The sequence below is a fragment of the Ostrinia furnacalis genome, unplaced genomic scaffold (genome assembly GCF_004193835.3).
Source record: "Ostrinia furnacalis isolate ACB-3 unplaced genomic scaffold, ASM419383v2 OfSCF0635, whole genome shotgun sequence".
Classification (NCBI taxonomy): domain Eukaryota; kingdom Metazoa; phylum Arthropoda; class Insecta; order Lepidoptera; family Crambidae; genus Ostrinia; species Ostrinia furnacalis.
Genome location: NW_021130874.1, coordinates 769,255 through 783,883, shown reverse-complemented (window position 1 = coordinate 783,883; position 14,629 = coordinate 769,255). Strand labels below are relative to the sequence as shown.

Here is a 14,629-nt window from a genome sequence, read left to right as displayed (position 1 = left end):
AGAACGGTTTCTACTTCTCGATTCAATCATGAAGAAATAAATCTTTGATACTCATCCCGTTTAGTAGTATACTGCCCGTTTTCACCATCAATCTCTAATTTTTAAGCGCTGGTAGGACCCAAAAGATGAGGAGACATGTCAAGTGCCCCTAAGGACTACCTTTTTTTAACTGTACATATTTTGACGTTCATAAGTGCCACTAGTTGTCAAAATTTAAATTTTTGATTTTAATTTTGACACAAAAATTCTGTCATTGAAATGACAGTTATTTTTTACAAAATATCTTATTTAACGACTACTTAACTTAAGCCTATGTTAGCTTGACGTGCTATCGTCTCATGACTAATTTTAACCAAATCACTGAACAGAACCAAGTTCCGGTAACTTCTGAGTCAGTCAGACAGATACAAGGGGGGTTAGAAATAGCCCGGGATAAAACAGTACCAAATTTAGACAGTCGCGTGCGATGGGTTGGGACGACAAGGCGAATGTGTCGTGAAAGAGAGAAGGAATAACCTTTATTCGGCTCTAAGTGTACTTTGTACTCAAATTTTTAACAAAAAAGGCGTTACATGTTATAGGGATAACCCTACAAAAGTCTAACGAGGATCAGGTGAGTTTTTTGTCTATAAAAATAATATTTTTCATTGCACGTGGGTGCGTGATGCGGTGAATTAACCTAAGTGCATAAGGATCCGTGTTTGATTCTCAGTCGGAACTCTATCTTTCGTATTTGTATAAGTCGCCGAAATAAAATCTTCCATTTTCTTTGAGACCAATTATATTTGTCTACATTGCTTTTATTGTTAAAAGTTAAACGCGCGTTGAAACCTAGATTAAAGTGACATTTAGTGATACACCCATTGGTGTTATATAGCCCCCTTTCGTAGTGTCTGACGTTAAGAGACACCATTGACATCTGTCATTACCACAATCCATGGCATATCATGCCTGTTACAATATATTTAAGACTTTTTTAAATTTTGAGTTGGTAATTCAAAATAATAAATTCCTCCATTACTTCAATAACTTAATTATTTTAAGTAGATAAAGTTCAAAACGTATTAGACGATGGAGCTTCCGACCAATCAAACGTGGTTTAAATTAGTTTAACTTTTTATTTCCAACACTCTCCTGATCATAAAGTTTATCTTTTAAACTCTTGGATTCAAACCAATGGGTTTACTTATGTTTTATTTTATCTTATCACACCATTAACTTTTTAATTTTCAGTCAGCTGTGCCGCTGATAAGAACGGTAACCTTTGATTTTGTATTTAATTAGTTTTTGGTTAACTAATTGATACGTATTAAAATGTGCTGATAAGTTTAGGGTCAGTGAACTAGTTAAATGTTATCGAGTTCAAGTGGTTACGCTTTAGTTTCTCATGGTGATGAAATTGTTTAAAATTAAACTGTAGGTACTGACTGTACAGTCAAATGAATACAGGGTGTTAGGTAAATGGGTATATGAGCCGACACTAGCCCAATTTTTTGACTTCACCATACCATTTATATGCCCATGTTAACATGGGCTAGTGTCGGCCCATATAACCATTTACCTAACACCCTGTATAAGTAGTATTTTGTAGCAAAATAACAGTTAATTCAACTGCATAAAATGCCACAGTCTTGATTTTGTATGGGAATCCAGTTTTGCGGGATCCAGAAATGCAGGACAAGACTCAACTGTCATTTGAATACACGTAAGTTTGAAATTTCAATTACAAATTCGAAAGTTCCGGATTTTTGCGGGACACTGCAAACGGGATATTGGTGTAAACGTTAATATTAAAACTAATACGTGTACTACCAAACGGGTTCCTGCAAAATACAGTACTTGCAAAAAACGGGATGTCCCCGCTTATGTTTCAAAACAGTACATAATTTATTTCAATTGCATAAGATGCCATAGTGTTGAGCTTGATACGCCGTTATTTGTACATGACGTGCAATGGTTTTAGTTGAAGTAGGCACACAGTAGGCAGTAGTTAAAATATCTAACTACTAATTTACACAAATAACTATTGTTAATAGCTACTATTGTTAAGAGACTTTGATAGCAAGTTAAAGCTTTTTTTAATAACACACTGTTTCATAATAAAAATAAGTATTTTTGATTTAAGTTCATAATTAATAATATTAATTATTATGATTTATTGCTGGTGCCGTTTCAGTGATTATTAAATTCTCGTTGTATAATGATTTCCAGTTACAGCCTATATTCTGCATATGAATTACCTATTTTATTTTTATTTTATTTAACTTTATTCGGAAAACAAACAGTGTTAATTGACTCATGCTTCGACTGTGCTATTAAATGGAGTAATTAACCCCTAATTCATTACGAGAAATAAATTTAAAATAAAATTATCAGCATGAAGCTCAAGATCGCCTGAAAAAACGTGACATAGGTACACAGAAAATCTCTGTATAAAGTCCACTGCTTCTGAAACGGCAAGCTGCTTCTTCTCAGCACTGGCCCATTTATTGTCCTGAAGCAGTGGTCGGGTTAATATTGGGACGTGTAAAAGTGCTTTTTAGAAGCCTACTTGGATAAAAAATTAGTTTTATGAGTTTTTTTGGGTGACAAAAATCGAAACTAATAACCAAGTATTGATAGTACTTACCTTTCAATGTCATGGATACTAATGCCCGTTTTCACCATCAATTCCTAATTTTTAAGTGACCCCTATGGTAACACATAACAGGATTTTTTTTTCATAGGGGTCACTTAAAAATTAGGAATTGATGATAAAAATGGTGTCCAACTAAACGGTGTCCTAAAATTAACGCAAAATTTGAATGAATTAAAAAACAGTTTTTATATGTATACAAAACACGGTTTTATACATAATTATTATTTAAAACGAATATCTAGTAAAAATTAAACTATAATTTCTCATTAAACCTCATTATATTTAATTTTAATCCTCTATTATTACTTTCTATACGACGGATTATTATACCAAACAACATTTCACTGGATTAGTTTAACGAAACTTGATTTTAATGTGTTATGGGTTCAAACATTAAAATTTAGATTGTTATGTTAATCTCCAATCTATTTCGGATAGTGTTGCATAAACGGATATTAAATTAGATTCCGGGCGTTTGAGAGGTTAAATAAATTTCAATCCGCCATCTTTGGAAATTGATTCGTCTGTTTAACCTTTAACCGACGACGTGATTTTTTTGTCACGCCGTCTGCGACGTGCGGTCTGTGGGACCGCTATACTGTTTACTCAAAAAATACTCATTTTTTTGTATAAAAGTATATTGGTTTTATACTTTTTGAGAATATTACAGTATTACAAATAAACATACGTATAAATTGTGAGGAATGAATGTATATTATTTATTTAAATATGGCTAAAACTTTTTTGACCCCTAATTTCATTGAAATTATACTAGAGCTCAATAATACCTATATAACTTGTAAATTTTAATCAAAGCAAGAAAAACTATACTCCTTCCTAAATATAGTGAACATAATGAATAAAATAAAAATAAATTACACATACATTACATGCACAAAAAAAAATTTTGACGTAGGGTAAACATTAGGCACAATTACTACATATTTTTTACCGCATGCCAAGCATTTTCGGTATGCATAGGTAACACCTATAAGATAATTTCGTTTTCATTTAGGTGGACTAAAATGTACGCCTTTTTTTGCAGCTAGTGCAACGACATCAGGCTGATTTGGCACGTCAGAACCACAGAATAAGTAATAGTACAGGTACAGAAGGATTACTCCGCAAGACGATTTAAATAAATGCGAGTCTTGCTACGACGCGATACAGTGGAATTCAGCTCGCACAGTACTACGTACCTACAATTTTATTCACCTACAAGTTTTGTCTCTTTCTAACGCGTGCCTCTGAACTCTTCTTACGCTGTTAGGGTTGCTGTCTAGTGAAAAAAAAAATAATCTACTTATTTGTAATGACGTATGTATGAAGGTAAGTATGCATTCATTATGGAAAACCTTCATAGTAGGTTAGGTTCCTATACTATCCTAAGAATTATTGATTACCTACATGGCCAACCTTTGGGAAGCGAAAAAAAAAAGATAAATCCGGTAGATTACTTTTCGAATTTAAACACCCGAACGCCGCACAATATTTCTTTCTCTTTATGTCCATTTTTAAATAATACTTCGATCATAGAATAATAATCATACTACTACAACGCACGCCACGCGCCAGCGTCCTGACGAGCGCGCGCGTGACACTCGACTGATATAATACCCGCCGGCGGGGCGCTTCGCTGTAGGTAATTATCGGATGTACCGCGCGGAGTGAGCCAGGCCTGTCAGAACCTAGAATACATGTCACTGTTTGCTTTACTACCCGTTCCGCGGTATTTTTTTACATACTACCATATTTTACATAATATTATGTCCTAATATCAATAGACCATTGGGAAATGTCTTTTTCTAAGTTGTGATGGCCCGGGATCCATCATTTTAACAAAAAATCTGTTGTTTAAAACAAAAACGCAACTTTTAGTATAGTACAAAAATGTTACGTAGTCTGCGACGTGCGGTCCCACAGACCGCTGTTAAACTTTAAATCGAATTATCTTATTAAAACTGCCCTCATCGATGTAACCACTAACTGTAATGGCGTATGGGCAACTTAATTCGAAGGTACTGAGACGCTCGGGACACGGGAATAAGTAGAACATTGCAATCCAGAAATTTCAAAAACTGGAGCGGTCTGTGAGACCGCACGTCGTCGGTTAAAGGTTAAAAAGGTAATTTGGTTTATGATGAATAAAATTTTGATGACTTTTATAATGAAATGACTGCAATTTTAAACGCGTATAAAAGTGTACATTTAATAGATACACATTATGGAGATAAATATTTTAACTATGAAGATTATTTTTGCTTTAAAAGTAATTTTAACATGAGCGCTTTATTCCGTGGATAGTGACTGTCATATTTACAAACATTACTATGAGGTCTCACAGTGCGCGTGAACGCACAGGTTGACACATGAACCAATCACAGAGCTCAATTCAACGCTGTGCATTCGATTTGCTGGTTCACTTAAGCAAGCATCGTTTGTGAATACGGGCTTTTCTTGCGCTGCTTCTTCTCAGCACTGGCCCATTTATTGTCCCGAAGCAGTGGTAGGGTTAATACTGGGACGTGTAGAAGTGCTTTTACAAAAATAAATTAGTTATGAGTTTTTTTATGACATTAACGTGTAATTTTAATTTTCAGCTATCATTTAGTGTGTTATTATGTCTCTTTCAAGCTATTACCTATTCAAACCTATAATCATAAATACCTATCTACAAATTCTAGTATGTATTTTCAGTCTATTTCTAGGAATTATATTCCATTTCACTAAACTACTATAACTTTTCAACTGCTATTTAAACTTTCTAACGTATAATAAAACTAGCTGTGCCCGCGACTTCCTACGGGTGAAAATAGTTTGAATCATATTTCCCGTTTTTGCAAAATTTTTCTTTACTGCTCCGCCCCTATTGGCTGTAAGGTGATGTTATAATTATCTATGTATAAGCCTTCCTCGATAAATGGGCTATCCAACACAAAAATAATTTTTCAAATCGCACCAGTAGTTCCTGAGATTAGCGCGTACAAGCAACACTTCAGCTTTATAATATTAGTATAGTATACATAAAGTACGTCCATAACAGCACACGTTTTAAAGTTTAGAAATAAGTATTCGCACTAAAATGTAGGTTTATATCAAAGTTATTTCTTTATGAGAATAGTTTTCTGAATACAAATTTAATGTTTCGTGGAACGGCTAGTTTTATTTAAGTTAGCAATATAAAATTGTTTGCAAACTACACATTTTACTTTCAAAACAAAATGTATTTTCTAGAGAACCGATTTTACTGTTTTAATTGGTTTTAACAAGTATTTTCAAAGTTAAATATTGATAAGCAGTTAACCATTTCACTTCCACAAACATGTTCCATAAATAAACATCTATATTTTATTTCAACCCACACTAATCGATCTTCTCTTGTTTCAGGAAAGAAAAATAAATCAAGCAGCGCCCTCTATAACTCATCTGCACTAAAAATAAGATGGCGCCAACGTTCCGTGTTAACCCTGAAATAGCATCGGACGGTCTATCCAGCGGGGGGAGCTGAATATCCGGACAAAATGTGAATGTTAAAAATAGTCCGGATATCCTTGTTATGTTATACATTTAGTGTAGCGGGAATAGTGAAAGCATGAGGGACTTGCGGTTAAAAGTGACGAGTAGGGGTGTTAAACCATTATTTCTGCTGTTACGGACCCATAGTGCGTTTTTTAGTGTGCTAGTGTTAGTTGGTGTTGTTGAACAGTGTGGTGGTTATCATGAACAGAAGTTTGCTATGGAGCCGCAGGATCAGGTAATTTTATTTTTATTATTAAAAAATTGCATGATAAAATGACTTTTTGAAAAGACACTGGTTATCTACGTCAAATCGACAGGTTAACCATTGTCTTAACAGCCTGGTGGTAACCAGGTAAGCAACAAGCTTTAAGATCGAATCCTGTGGCTGTCAATTCACCAAGTGAACAATTTATAATAACTGTTAAAAATTGTTCTTTCATATAAATGTTACTGTGTTTGAAACCCAATTATCATTTGAACATAACAATGGCACCTCTATTTTAATACAAGCATAATATAAGAGTCAAAATTGCAATTTCCATTTTACAATACGAAATCCAAGTATTATTTCTATTCGAGTTCGTATTCGCTTCGCTAAATTCAAAGTTTTGAACAAAACGTAAATCCATCCAATCTAAATCTCTAAATAGTCTAGACACTAGAAGCATCGCCATTTTAGACAAAACAAAATCTAAATTAAGTCTTGACACGTCCCATTAAGTCACACTTTACAACTATACGTACATATATTCGTATAGATATTTCGTATAAGTGTGTATTCACAAACTTACTCGGCAACTTTATACAATAGCAACTAGTTAGAAACTGAAATGGGCTATTTAACTATCCGTTGTACTTTACAAAGGTATTCTGCGGTCGTTAATTGTAATTACTTATTATTTTATGGCAGTTGCTTTGTTGCCGCTGAGTACATTATTGTTACCTTTTGTGTTTAAGGCCGGGTAACAGAGAAAATGGCGAAAATGAGGTTTTCATTTTTCATTTTTGAGGTACTAAACAGTAAAATAAAAGGCTAAGATTTTTTTTGGGCATAGTTGAGGATATTTTCTAGGGCTATTAACGGATGGAAACACGATTTGATGAAGTTGACTCGATAGAATAAATTCCCAAAGTTACCTCTATTCGTTTTCTAATAATGGTTTTATTTTTAAAATAAACGATTTGAGATTCTGAATCTTTTACTAAACTAAAGTTCAGAAATAACTTGAGGGCTTTTAACGGATGAAATTTTTATATTGCGTCTTATTTAGTTACTATGTTAAAAAATGTGGAAAAAATCGCCCATGACGGCTTGGACAATCTCAATCAGTCGCGCGGTGGCGCTTACGGAGGACGGACGCGTGCCAGTTTTTTGGCCGTGACAGTTCTCGATTTGTCAATATTTTTGACAATGATGACTTTGATGAGTCACAGTATAATAATACCAGTGTTACTGGAGAAAGCTAAAATTAATGTTATTAACCACATGCAAAGCTTCGTGAATTGCAACAACTATAATTAAATTTATTATCCAAGCTCTAAATAATCGCTACTAAGAGTAACTTATCATAAAAAAAAAATCCAATCGCTCAAGCTTCCAAGGGCCTACCGATAGGTCGGGTGACGTAATCTTGAAATTCTTTAAGCCGGCGCAGAACTTCCAGAAGGTCGGGCGACGCCACGGCCACTTTGAACAGTGTTTACTTCTGCAGTTATATTTTATATTTATTCGATTCTAGAATATATTCTCAAAAAGTCTGAAAGGTGTTTTAATTTGTATCACTTGGATATGATTTCTATTAGAAAGTGTTGTGAGTGTGACGCTTGAAGGGAAGGAAGTCAACCTAACCTAACCAACTGCGTATTTCTATACTGTGTAGCTGGAAATTGTGGCGGGAGCTCTTTGACGCGCTGTTTTCGGCGAAGAATTGCGCGCGCAGATTTTGACAGCGCGAAATACCTACTTTAGAAGAAATACCAAGCCTTAAGGGTTAAGGACTTTTGTTACTTTATTTTGTCCTTGATGTACTGTAGCCACTGAGTTAAATTAGTGGCCAGCACATACCTAACTGAAGTATGGGAGCGGCACTGGAGGATGTTTTTGTGACGTCAAATGTCAGCGAGACTTATGTGTGCTTTCTGTTAAGTCATAATTATTATTATGTCAATATCATACCTCCCGTGCCGTTCTTATACCTCAGGCACTGACAAAGACTGACTGAGTAAGAGCTAGATCTATAGATTCTTCTTACAACATCGTATTTATTTACAACTTATGGTGCCAGAGTTTGCTTGAGCTTACCTATTTTTTTCACGAAAACCAAAAACAACAAATCATAGCATATCTGATAAAATTATTCTAATTACATACTGAAAACTTTTACATGATTTAACTATTGACTAGAATTCCAAATATTAATCAAGTAGACCAGTTGAGTGTTTATTCATAGTAAATTATTTACCTAAACAAATATCATGCTAAATTAGGTCAATATAAATGAAATGGGGATACTCTCTCTACATCAAACTAAACTTTGTTTTTTTTTTTTCTCTTTATTTTATTTAGGAGCTTAGATCGATACAGTCGAACATGTCAGCTCCATCATAACAAAAAACTTAGTATCTAAATCAACTTAAGACTAGAAATAGCAAAGTTTATCACTACTCTGGCTGCCTCTGATGACGGCTCTGCTAGGAAGTTAGAAAATAAATAAATATTTTGCTTTAAAATGTTTAGCCTGATGTTCAAGTACCTACATCTGGAATAGAACTGAACATCTCCTGTGTAGCCAGGATCTACAGCTTGACCGCTAATAAAAACCCAACCAGTGCAAGATAACTAACTATGCAGTAACTTGCTCTTACTTAATTTTATTAGCTTTTTCTGTCATGTGTCATAATAATACTAATTGCCACCCTATTGCCATGGGCTTCGGTTTTGTGACAAGAAGGCAATTCTCAACTCACTTTTTAGGGTTCTGTAGCTAAATGTTAAAAAACGGGACCCTCATGGATGTTGTTTTCTTCTTTCTTCATGTCTTCTTTTGCTTCTCTTAGGCTGGTTTGCACCATCTTAATTTGAATTTAACAAACGTCAAAGATCTGTCAAACACTATACAAAAAGCACAGGTTATCGTTATAGTTACGGTCAAAGTTAGGTGATGCAACTCATTCTTATTTATAGTGTTAAAAACTTGATTTTTTATCTCCAGACGGCGGTAGTAGGATCAAGGGTGACGTTGCCCTGCAGGGTGGAGAACAAGGCAGGTCAGCTGCAGTGGACGAAAGACGACTTTGGACTTGGTCTGCACAGGGAGCTGAGTGGCTACGACCGATACAAGATGATCGGGAGTGATGAAGAAGGTAACTATTTGCTATAGTATTACTTAGTCTTATTGTAGAGTGGACAGAACATCAATATGTCACAAAATAATGTTTTTCTCGACGAACAAAGCGACAAGATCCATTCATTCATGCGTCATTATTGTAGTGTGCGTGTCCAGCCATGGATAATTTAGCGTGTACCGATAATACTCAAACATTAGCGGAAGAATAGTGGGGCGCGTCTTCGTGGATGAAACGATCTATATAGTCCAATGGTGTCGTTGACTGCCCGAATCGAGATCCGAGGAACGCGGGTTCGAATCCTGCCGCCGGTGGACTATTGGGGTGTACCCAGGCCAAAGCTGGAAGTGAGTTTCACTCGGAATCCTCAACCTCTGAAGAATTTCAAGACTAAACTTGCTCTTAACTGTAAAAAAACACAACAATGACTATGCTTGACACGTCAAGCTGTCACGGATTCACGGATGTCACGACATTAGGCTTAATTTCTGTAACACAATAGATATAATTTTTTTTCATGGAACAGTGTAGCTTTGATTCTCAATAATTATCAGAATAAATGTTTTCTGGGTTATTAACTTTGCTAATTAAGGCTCTAATAACCTTCATGTTTGACGGTATTAGACACACAATAATCTACCAAATCATCAGCAATTAACAACACTTGAATACTTGTACGATCATGTGGTTTTCCTTCCCCTTACACGTGCTCACCCACTCATATCCAAAACACATTCATAATACCATGAAGACATACTTTGACAAAATCCTTACGTTTTTGCCGTTCCCCTCTTACCTAATTAATTCCGTCATTATCCCCAGACCTTTTTTGCGTCAGAACACTTGACTTGGCCACAAAGCAGAGAGGAATAGAAGACCCGCTTTTCAATTCTTGGATCTTGGAAGAAAATTTATTCAAAATAAGAAATAGTATTGGGCCTAGTATGCTTCCCTGCGGTATGCTAAAACTATTTTGTCTAATAGTGAATATTTTCAAAGAATCCAAAGTCGTGGTGTATTTTACTTTAATTCTAGTTGACTTTTACAAAAGTAAAATTAATCGATCCCATAACTTTGACCCATTTTGATTTTTTTATTAGCAATACATAGAGAAACATAGTCAAACGTTGGAGATAAATCAACAACATTTTTTAATTTTTTCTAGCCATTTATTGATTGTAATTGTTTAGCGTCCAAGACAGCTAACTGTCAGGTATAATTAAAAGTTTATGGGACCAATCCTACCGCAGCTTACTCTTTTATACATGCTATGTAACAGCTTAATTTTTTCCAAGATCTCTCTTACAACGTTTCTCGTTTTAACGCGGAGTTCTCGGCGTAAAATGCACAGTAAGCGCTCAGGATGGATTTAAGATTTTCCAGTTTCCCGTCAACGAGTCCCTTTCATTGTTTTGTGGGCAATAGATTGCAGGAAATAATTCTACAAGCATAGCATTTTGAAGGCGTTATGTCATAATATTTTAGAAGTTTTGTTGTTAATTTGGTTTCCAAATTTTATCATCACTATTAGTAACAAAATTTTGAACAGAAAAAAATTAAGAAAGAGTTCATAATTTTGCGGTAGATTGACCTTTTTTTGTGGTTCAAAATCTTGATATTGAACGTCATTTTACAGTACCTTTCATATCGAATACTCTAGAGTCTAGTCAAAGAAATACAATTTCTTTTCTCTAAATGACAAAATCTATAAGTATTACCTAATACCTATTCTATAGGGATGGAGGTCCTAAAAATTTACTCAAGCTTTGAACTTAAGTTTAATATTTTGAACTAAATCGTTCACCAAAACCACATCATAGTCACATCTATGAACAACGCTTGTAACATATTGTACGTCCTGTTCCTTGGCATCCAAAGCCAAGGCTTGCCTCTGATTGTGAGTGACGACGTGTTTGTTGCAGGGGATTACTCCTTGGACATCAGAGATGTAACACTGGAGGATGACGCCAAGTACCAGTGCCAAGTCAGCTCCGGGAGCAGAGGTTTGTTGATTAGTGATGTAACTGTGACGGTGTCGATAGATGTCGCCCGTATTCACAAACGATGCTTGCTTAAGTGAAGCTGTTGTTTGAAGTTGAATAGAGCTCTGTGTTCGTGTGTCACCCTGTGCGTCCACGCGCACTGTGAGATCTCAAAGTAATGTTTGTGAATACGGGCGTAAGATTGTTAGAGATTTTATGATGAAATTAAATTCAGTCCCAAAAAAGTTCAATCTTCCAAATCACATAATTTATAATAATATTGTTAATTCCTAATTACAAAGAATTCCTTAATTGTCTCTTTTCGACCAATAATATGTATAATATGATCAAGGGTCTTTAATATAATTACATTCTACTATCAGTGACACTGAAATAGAACGTATTTTTCCTAAAGCCTCAATATTAACTTAACCACATGAAAAATGTCAACGGTATTTCAAACAATGAAATAAGTGTTAAAAGCAGCAGTTTAAGTTACTGTTACATTTTCACTTGAAAATTTAGAACTTTATCGACAATCACCATTATTATTATCGATAACAGCACCTCCCTAATGTAAAGCTATTATTGTTGGTTTAATCCCTATAATGTACGCAATAAGGGTTGGATCTAACTAAACTTAATGGCTCCAACATATTGCTATACAGGGTGTTTGTTTTGTTGCGTTCTAATCTTTATTAGTGGGTTTACAACACGGTACGTTGGGTACTTTTAACGAAACTAATTTAGACCGTTTGGAATTATCTCTTTGTGTTAATGTATTTTGCTTTATCACGGAATAAACTGTTTAGTAAATTAAAACTTTGTTTAAGTGGTGTTAAAGTTGAGTTTTGCAAAATTACAAAGTTGGAAGATAAGTAGCAAAAACAAAAATATAAGAAACTTTGATTAACCTTATTAATTTCTTACATGATTATCTTTGTAGGGGTGTACGAAATTGGACCTTCTTATTATATCGGACCATATAATTTTTGAGACCAATACTTTTGGCGAAACCTTGTTTTACTCAAAAATAAATAATGCATCGAAATTGACCTGAAATATCAGTAATTTAGTTTTTTAACGCCAGCCGTGTTGTACAGTGGAAGCCACAGAGTATAATTTTAAACAATAAATCATTGGACGTGCTCAAAAGATTGGTAAATTTATCCTGTGTGTGTAATACACACTGTGTATCTCAACACAAAATAAACCCCCAGAATTAAGTAGATTATGTTTCCTTAGCCGTGGAAACTTAGCCACGAAATTTCTTTCTTTTTTGTTTTCTCTTGTCTAGTATCTCGATTTTTCAATTAATTCGGTTTATGTATTCGAATTTCTATTTTTATAAAGAATAATTTAAATGTTTTTATTACAACATACGAGTACGAGTAATTTCTTATACTAAAATCTGCGTATAAATTAAATTGAAAAAATATAAATGATGAACCTGCATCGTAGTTAAAAAAAAAGCTTGATATTATCGGTTCCATCAGATTTATCTTAATCGAGACCATCATGGGATCCTTTAGGATTTTAATTGGAGACTGTAGTAGTAATTGCAGGATGCTGATGATAATCATTATTAAATCCATCTTCATCATCATAATCATATTAGATTACACTAGGATTATCAAGCCAATTTTTCTCTTCAGATCTTTTAATAAAAACACCAACACATATTTCTTTCAGTTCATTTCGCAGCATTCCGTGCTTTAACAAATTGAAAGCAATATTTTCGTCGACACCAGTCACTAGGTATTTCTTTCTCGTACAACGTATTGTTTCCTTTTTAATAAATTGAAAAATCTTTGAGCATACTTCCTTTGCCCCTTCCGGGCTGTTACTTTGGTGATTTTTTTCAGTATCGCCCAGTTTAGGGTGTTTGCAGACTAAACAAATACGAAAAGGGAAAATGAGCTGACTCTTTCATACGAATCTGAACACTATATAGGTTTTAGATATAGCTTTGGATATAGGTTTTAGATTCACATTCTTTTTATCTCGTTTGAAAACATAAATGTAACGAATGCTGGCAAATCAAAATTCCAATGAGGATCGCTTTTGCCTCTTCCCCTTTTCAAGGATTTAAATGTGTTGATGGTAAGCATACTTTGTTTAGCAAGTTATGAAGACTATTGAGATGGTACAATCCAAGCTTTTTTAGTGATCTGCAATCTTGATTAACGTTACGTTAATAAGACCAAAATTCACTCCCTAGTAACTAGTGCAAGGCTTGTTTAGTGTAAACAAAAGTTTTATTTAATTTCATGCTAATAAAATCCATGATCCATTTTTACTGCCAGAAATCCCTGTTTAAGTACTCCTTTTGTTAGAAAATTATGGCGTGTGATACAACTTTCAATGTGATACCATCTAATTACATAGCTTCGCATGTCCCAAAGATCATAAATCACCTACAATAATAGCCTCGCAAAATATATTCAATGTATCTTTAAAGAGCTCGACTTGTAAAAGGCCTTACAAGATATTTTTTCAAGATCACCCCTTTCCTCAATACTGAATTTCGCTTGTTCGGCAACATAATTTGTTTTTAATTTTTCTTTTACCCTTTTACGTTTTGCTTCCCTTTTCATGTTTTGTAATTTTGATCTTGTATTTTGAGAAGTTTGCTTTTAAATATTTAATATTTCATGTTCGGGTAAGCAATTCAGTTGACGGTTGCTTTTTTATCATAACGTGATCTCATTACAAGATTCTGTTTTAAATCAAGAGTTTTACATAAGTTGGGGGAAGGTCTCCTAAATTGTTTTGGCTATGGACTTGAGTTAACATTTCCTAACAGAAATCGAATATTCAAGTATTATTATTGCCCGAGTCTTCCATTGTTTAGAAATCGACCTTTCCATTGCCCTCTTCAAAATCATATTATAATCTTGTCACTTGATTGTGGAATATTCGATATTTACCCATCAACCCCTCGAGTACTATACCTTTGGCTAAAGTATCAATAGAATTGTTCCCTCTCTCACGCCAATTGAGTTTCCCAATAAAATTAATTTCAGGTCTACATTTCGAGACGTTTATGCGAATTTATAATAAACTGTCTTAGAAATTTGGAGTGCTTCGATCCTTTCTTCAAGCGCCTATTCAGATGCAAAGCAAAAGGTCCGTGAAATTAATT

At 34.4% G+C, this 14,629-nt stretch overlaps 1 protein-coding gene across 2 annotated transcripts in view; it reads left to right on the top strand.

The window, feature by feature from the left end:
* The window catches only part of rst (irregular chiasm C-roughest), a 129,849-nt gene that overhangs the window by 53,462 nt on the left and 61,758 nt on the right, over window positions 1-14,629 (top strand). The window contains exons 1-4 of one of the 2 annotated variants that reach the window (XM_028323339.1): window positions 552-613; window positions 6,026-6,392; window positions 9,370-9,520; window positions 11,425-11,505. In XM_028323339.1, the coding sequence (XP_028179140.1) occupies window positions 6,231-6,392; window positions 9,370-9,520; window positions 11,425-11,505 (394 nt within the window). In that variant the 5' untranslated portion in view covers window positions 552-613; window positions 6,026-6,230. Of the gene's footprint in view, window positions 1-551; window positions 614-6,025; window positions 6,393-9,369; window positions 9,521-11,424; window positions 11,506-14,629 lie in introns of those variants that run through there. The other variant, XM_028323338.1, reaches the window with a different exon arrangement.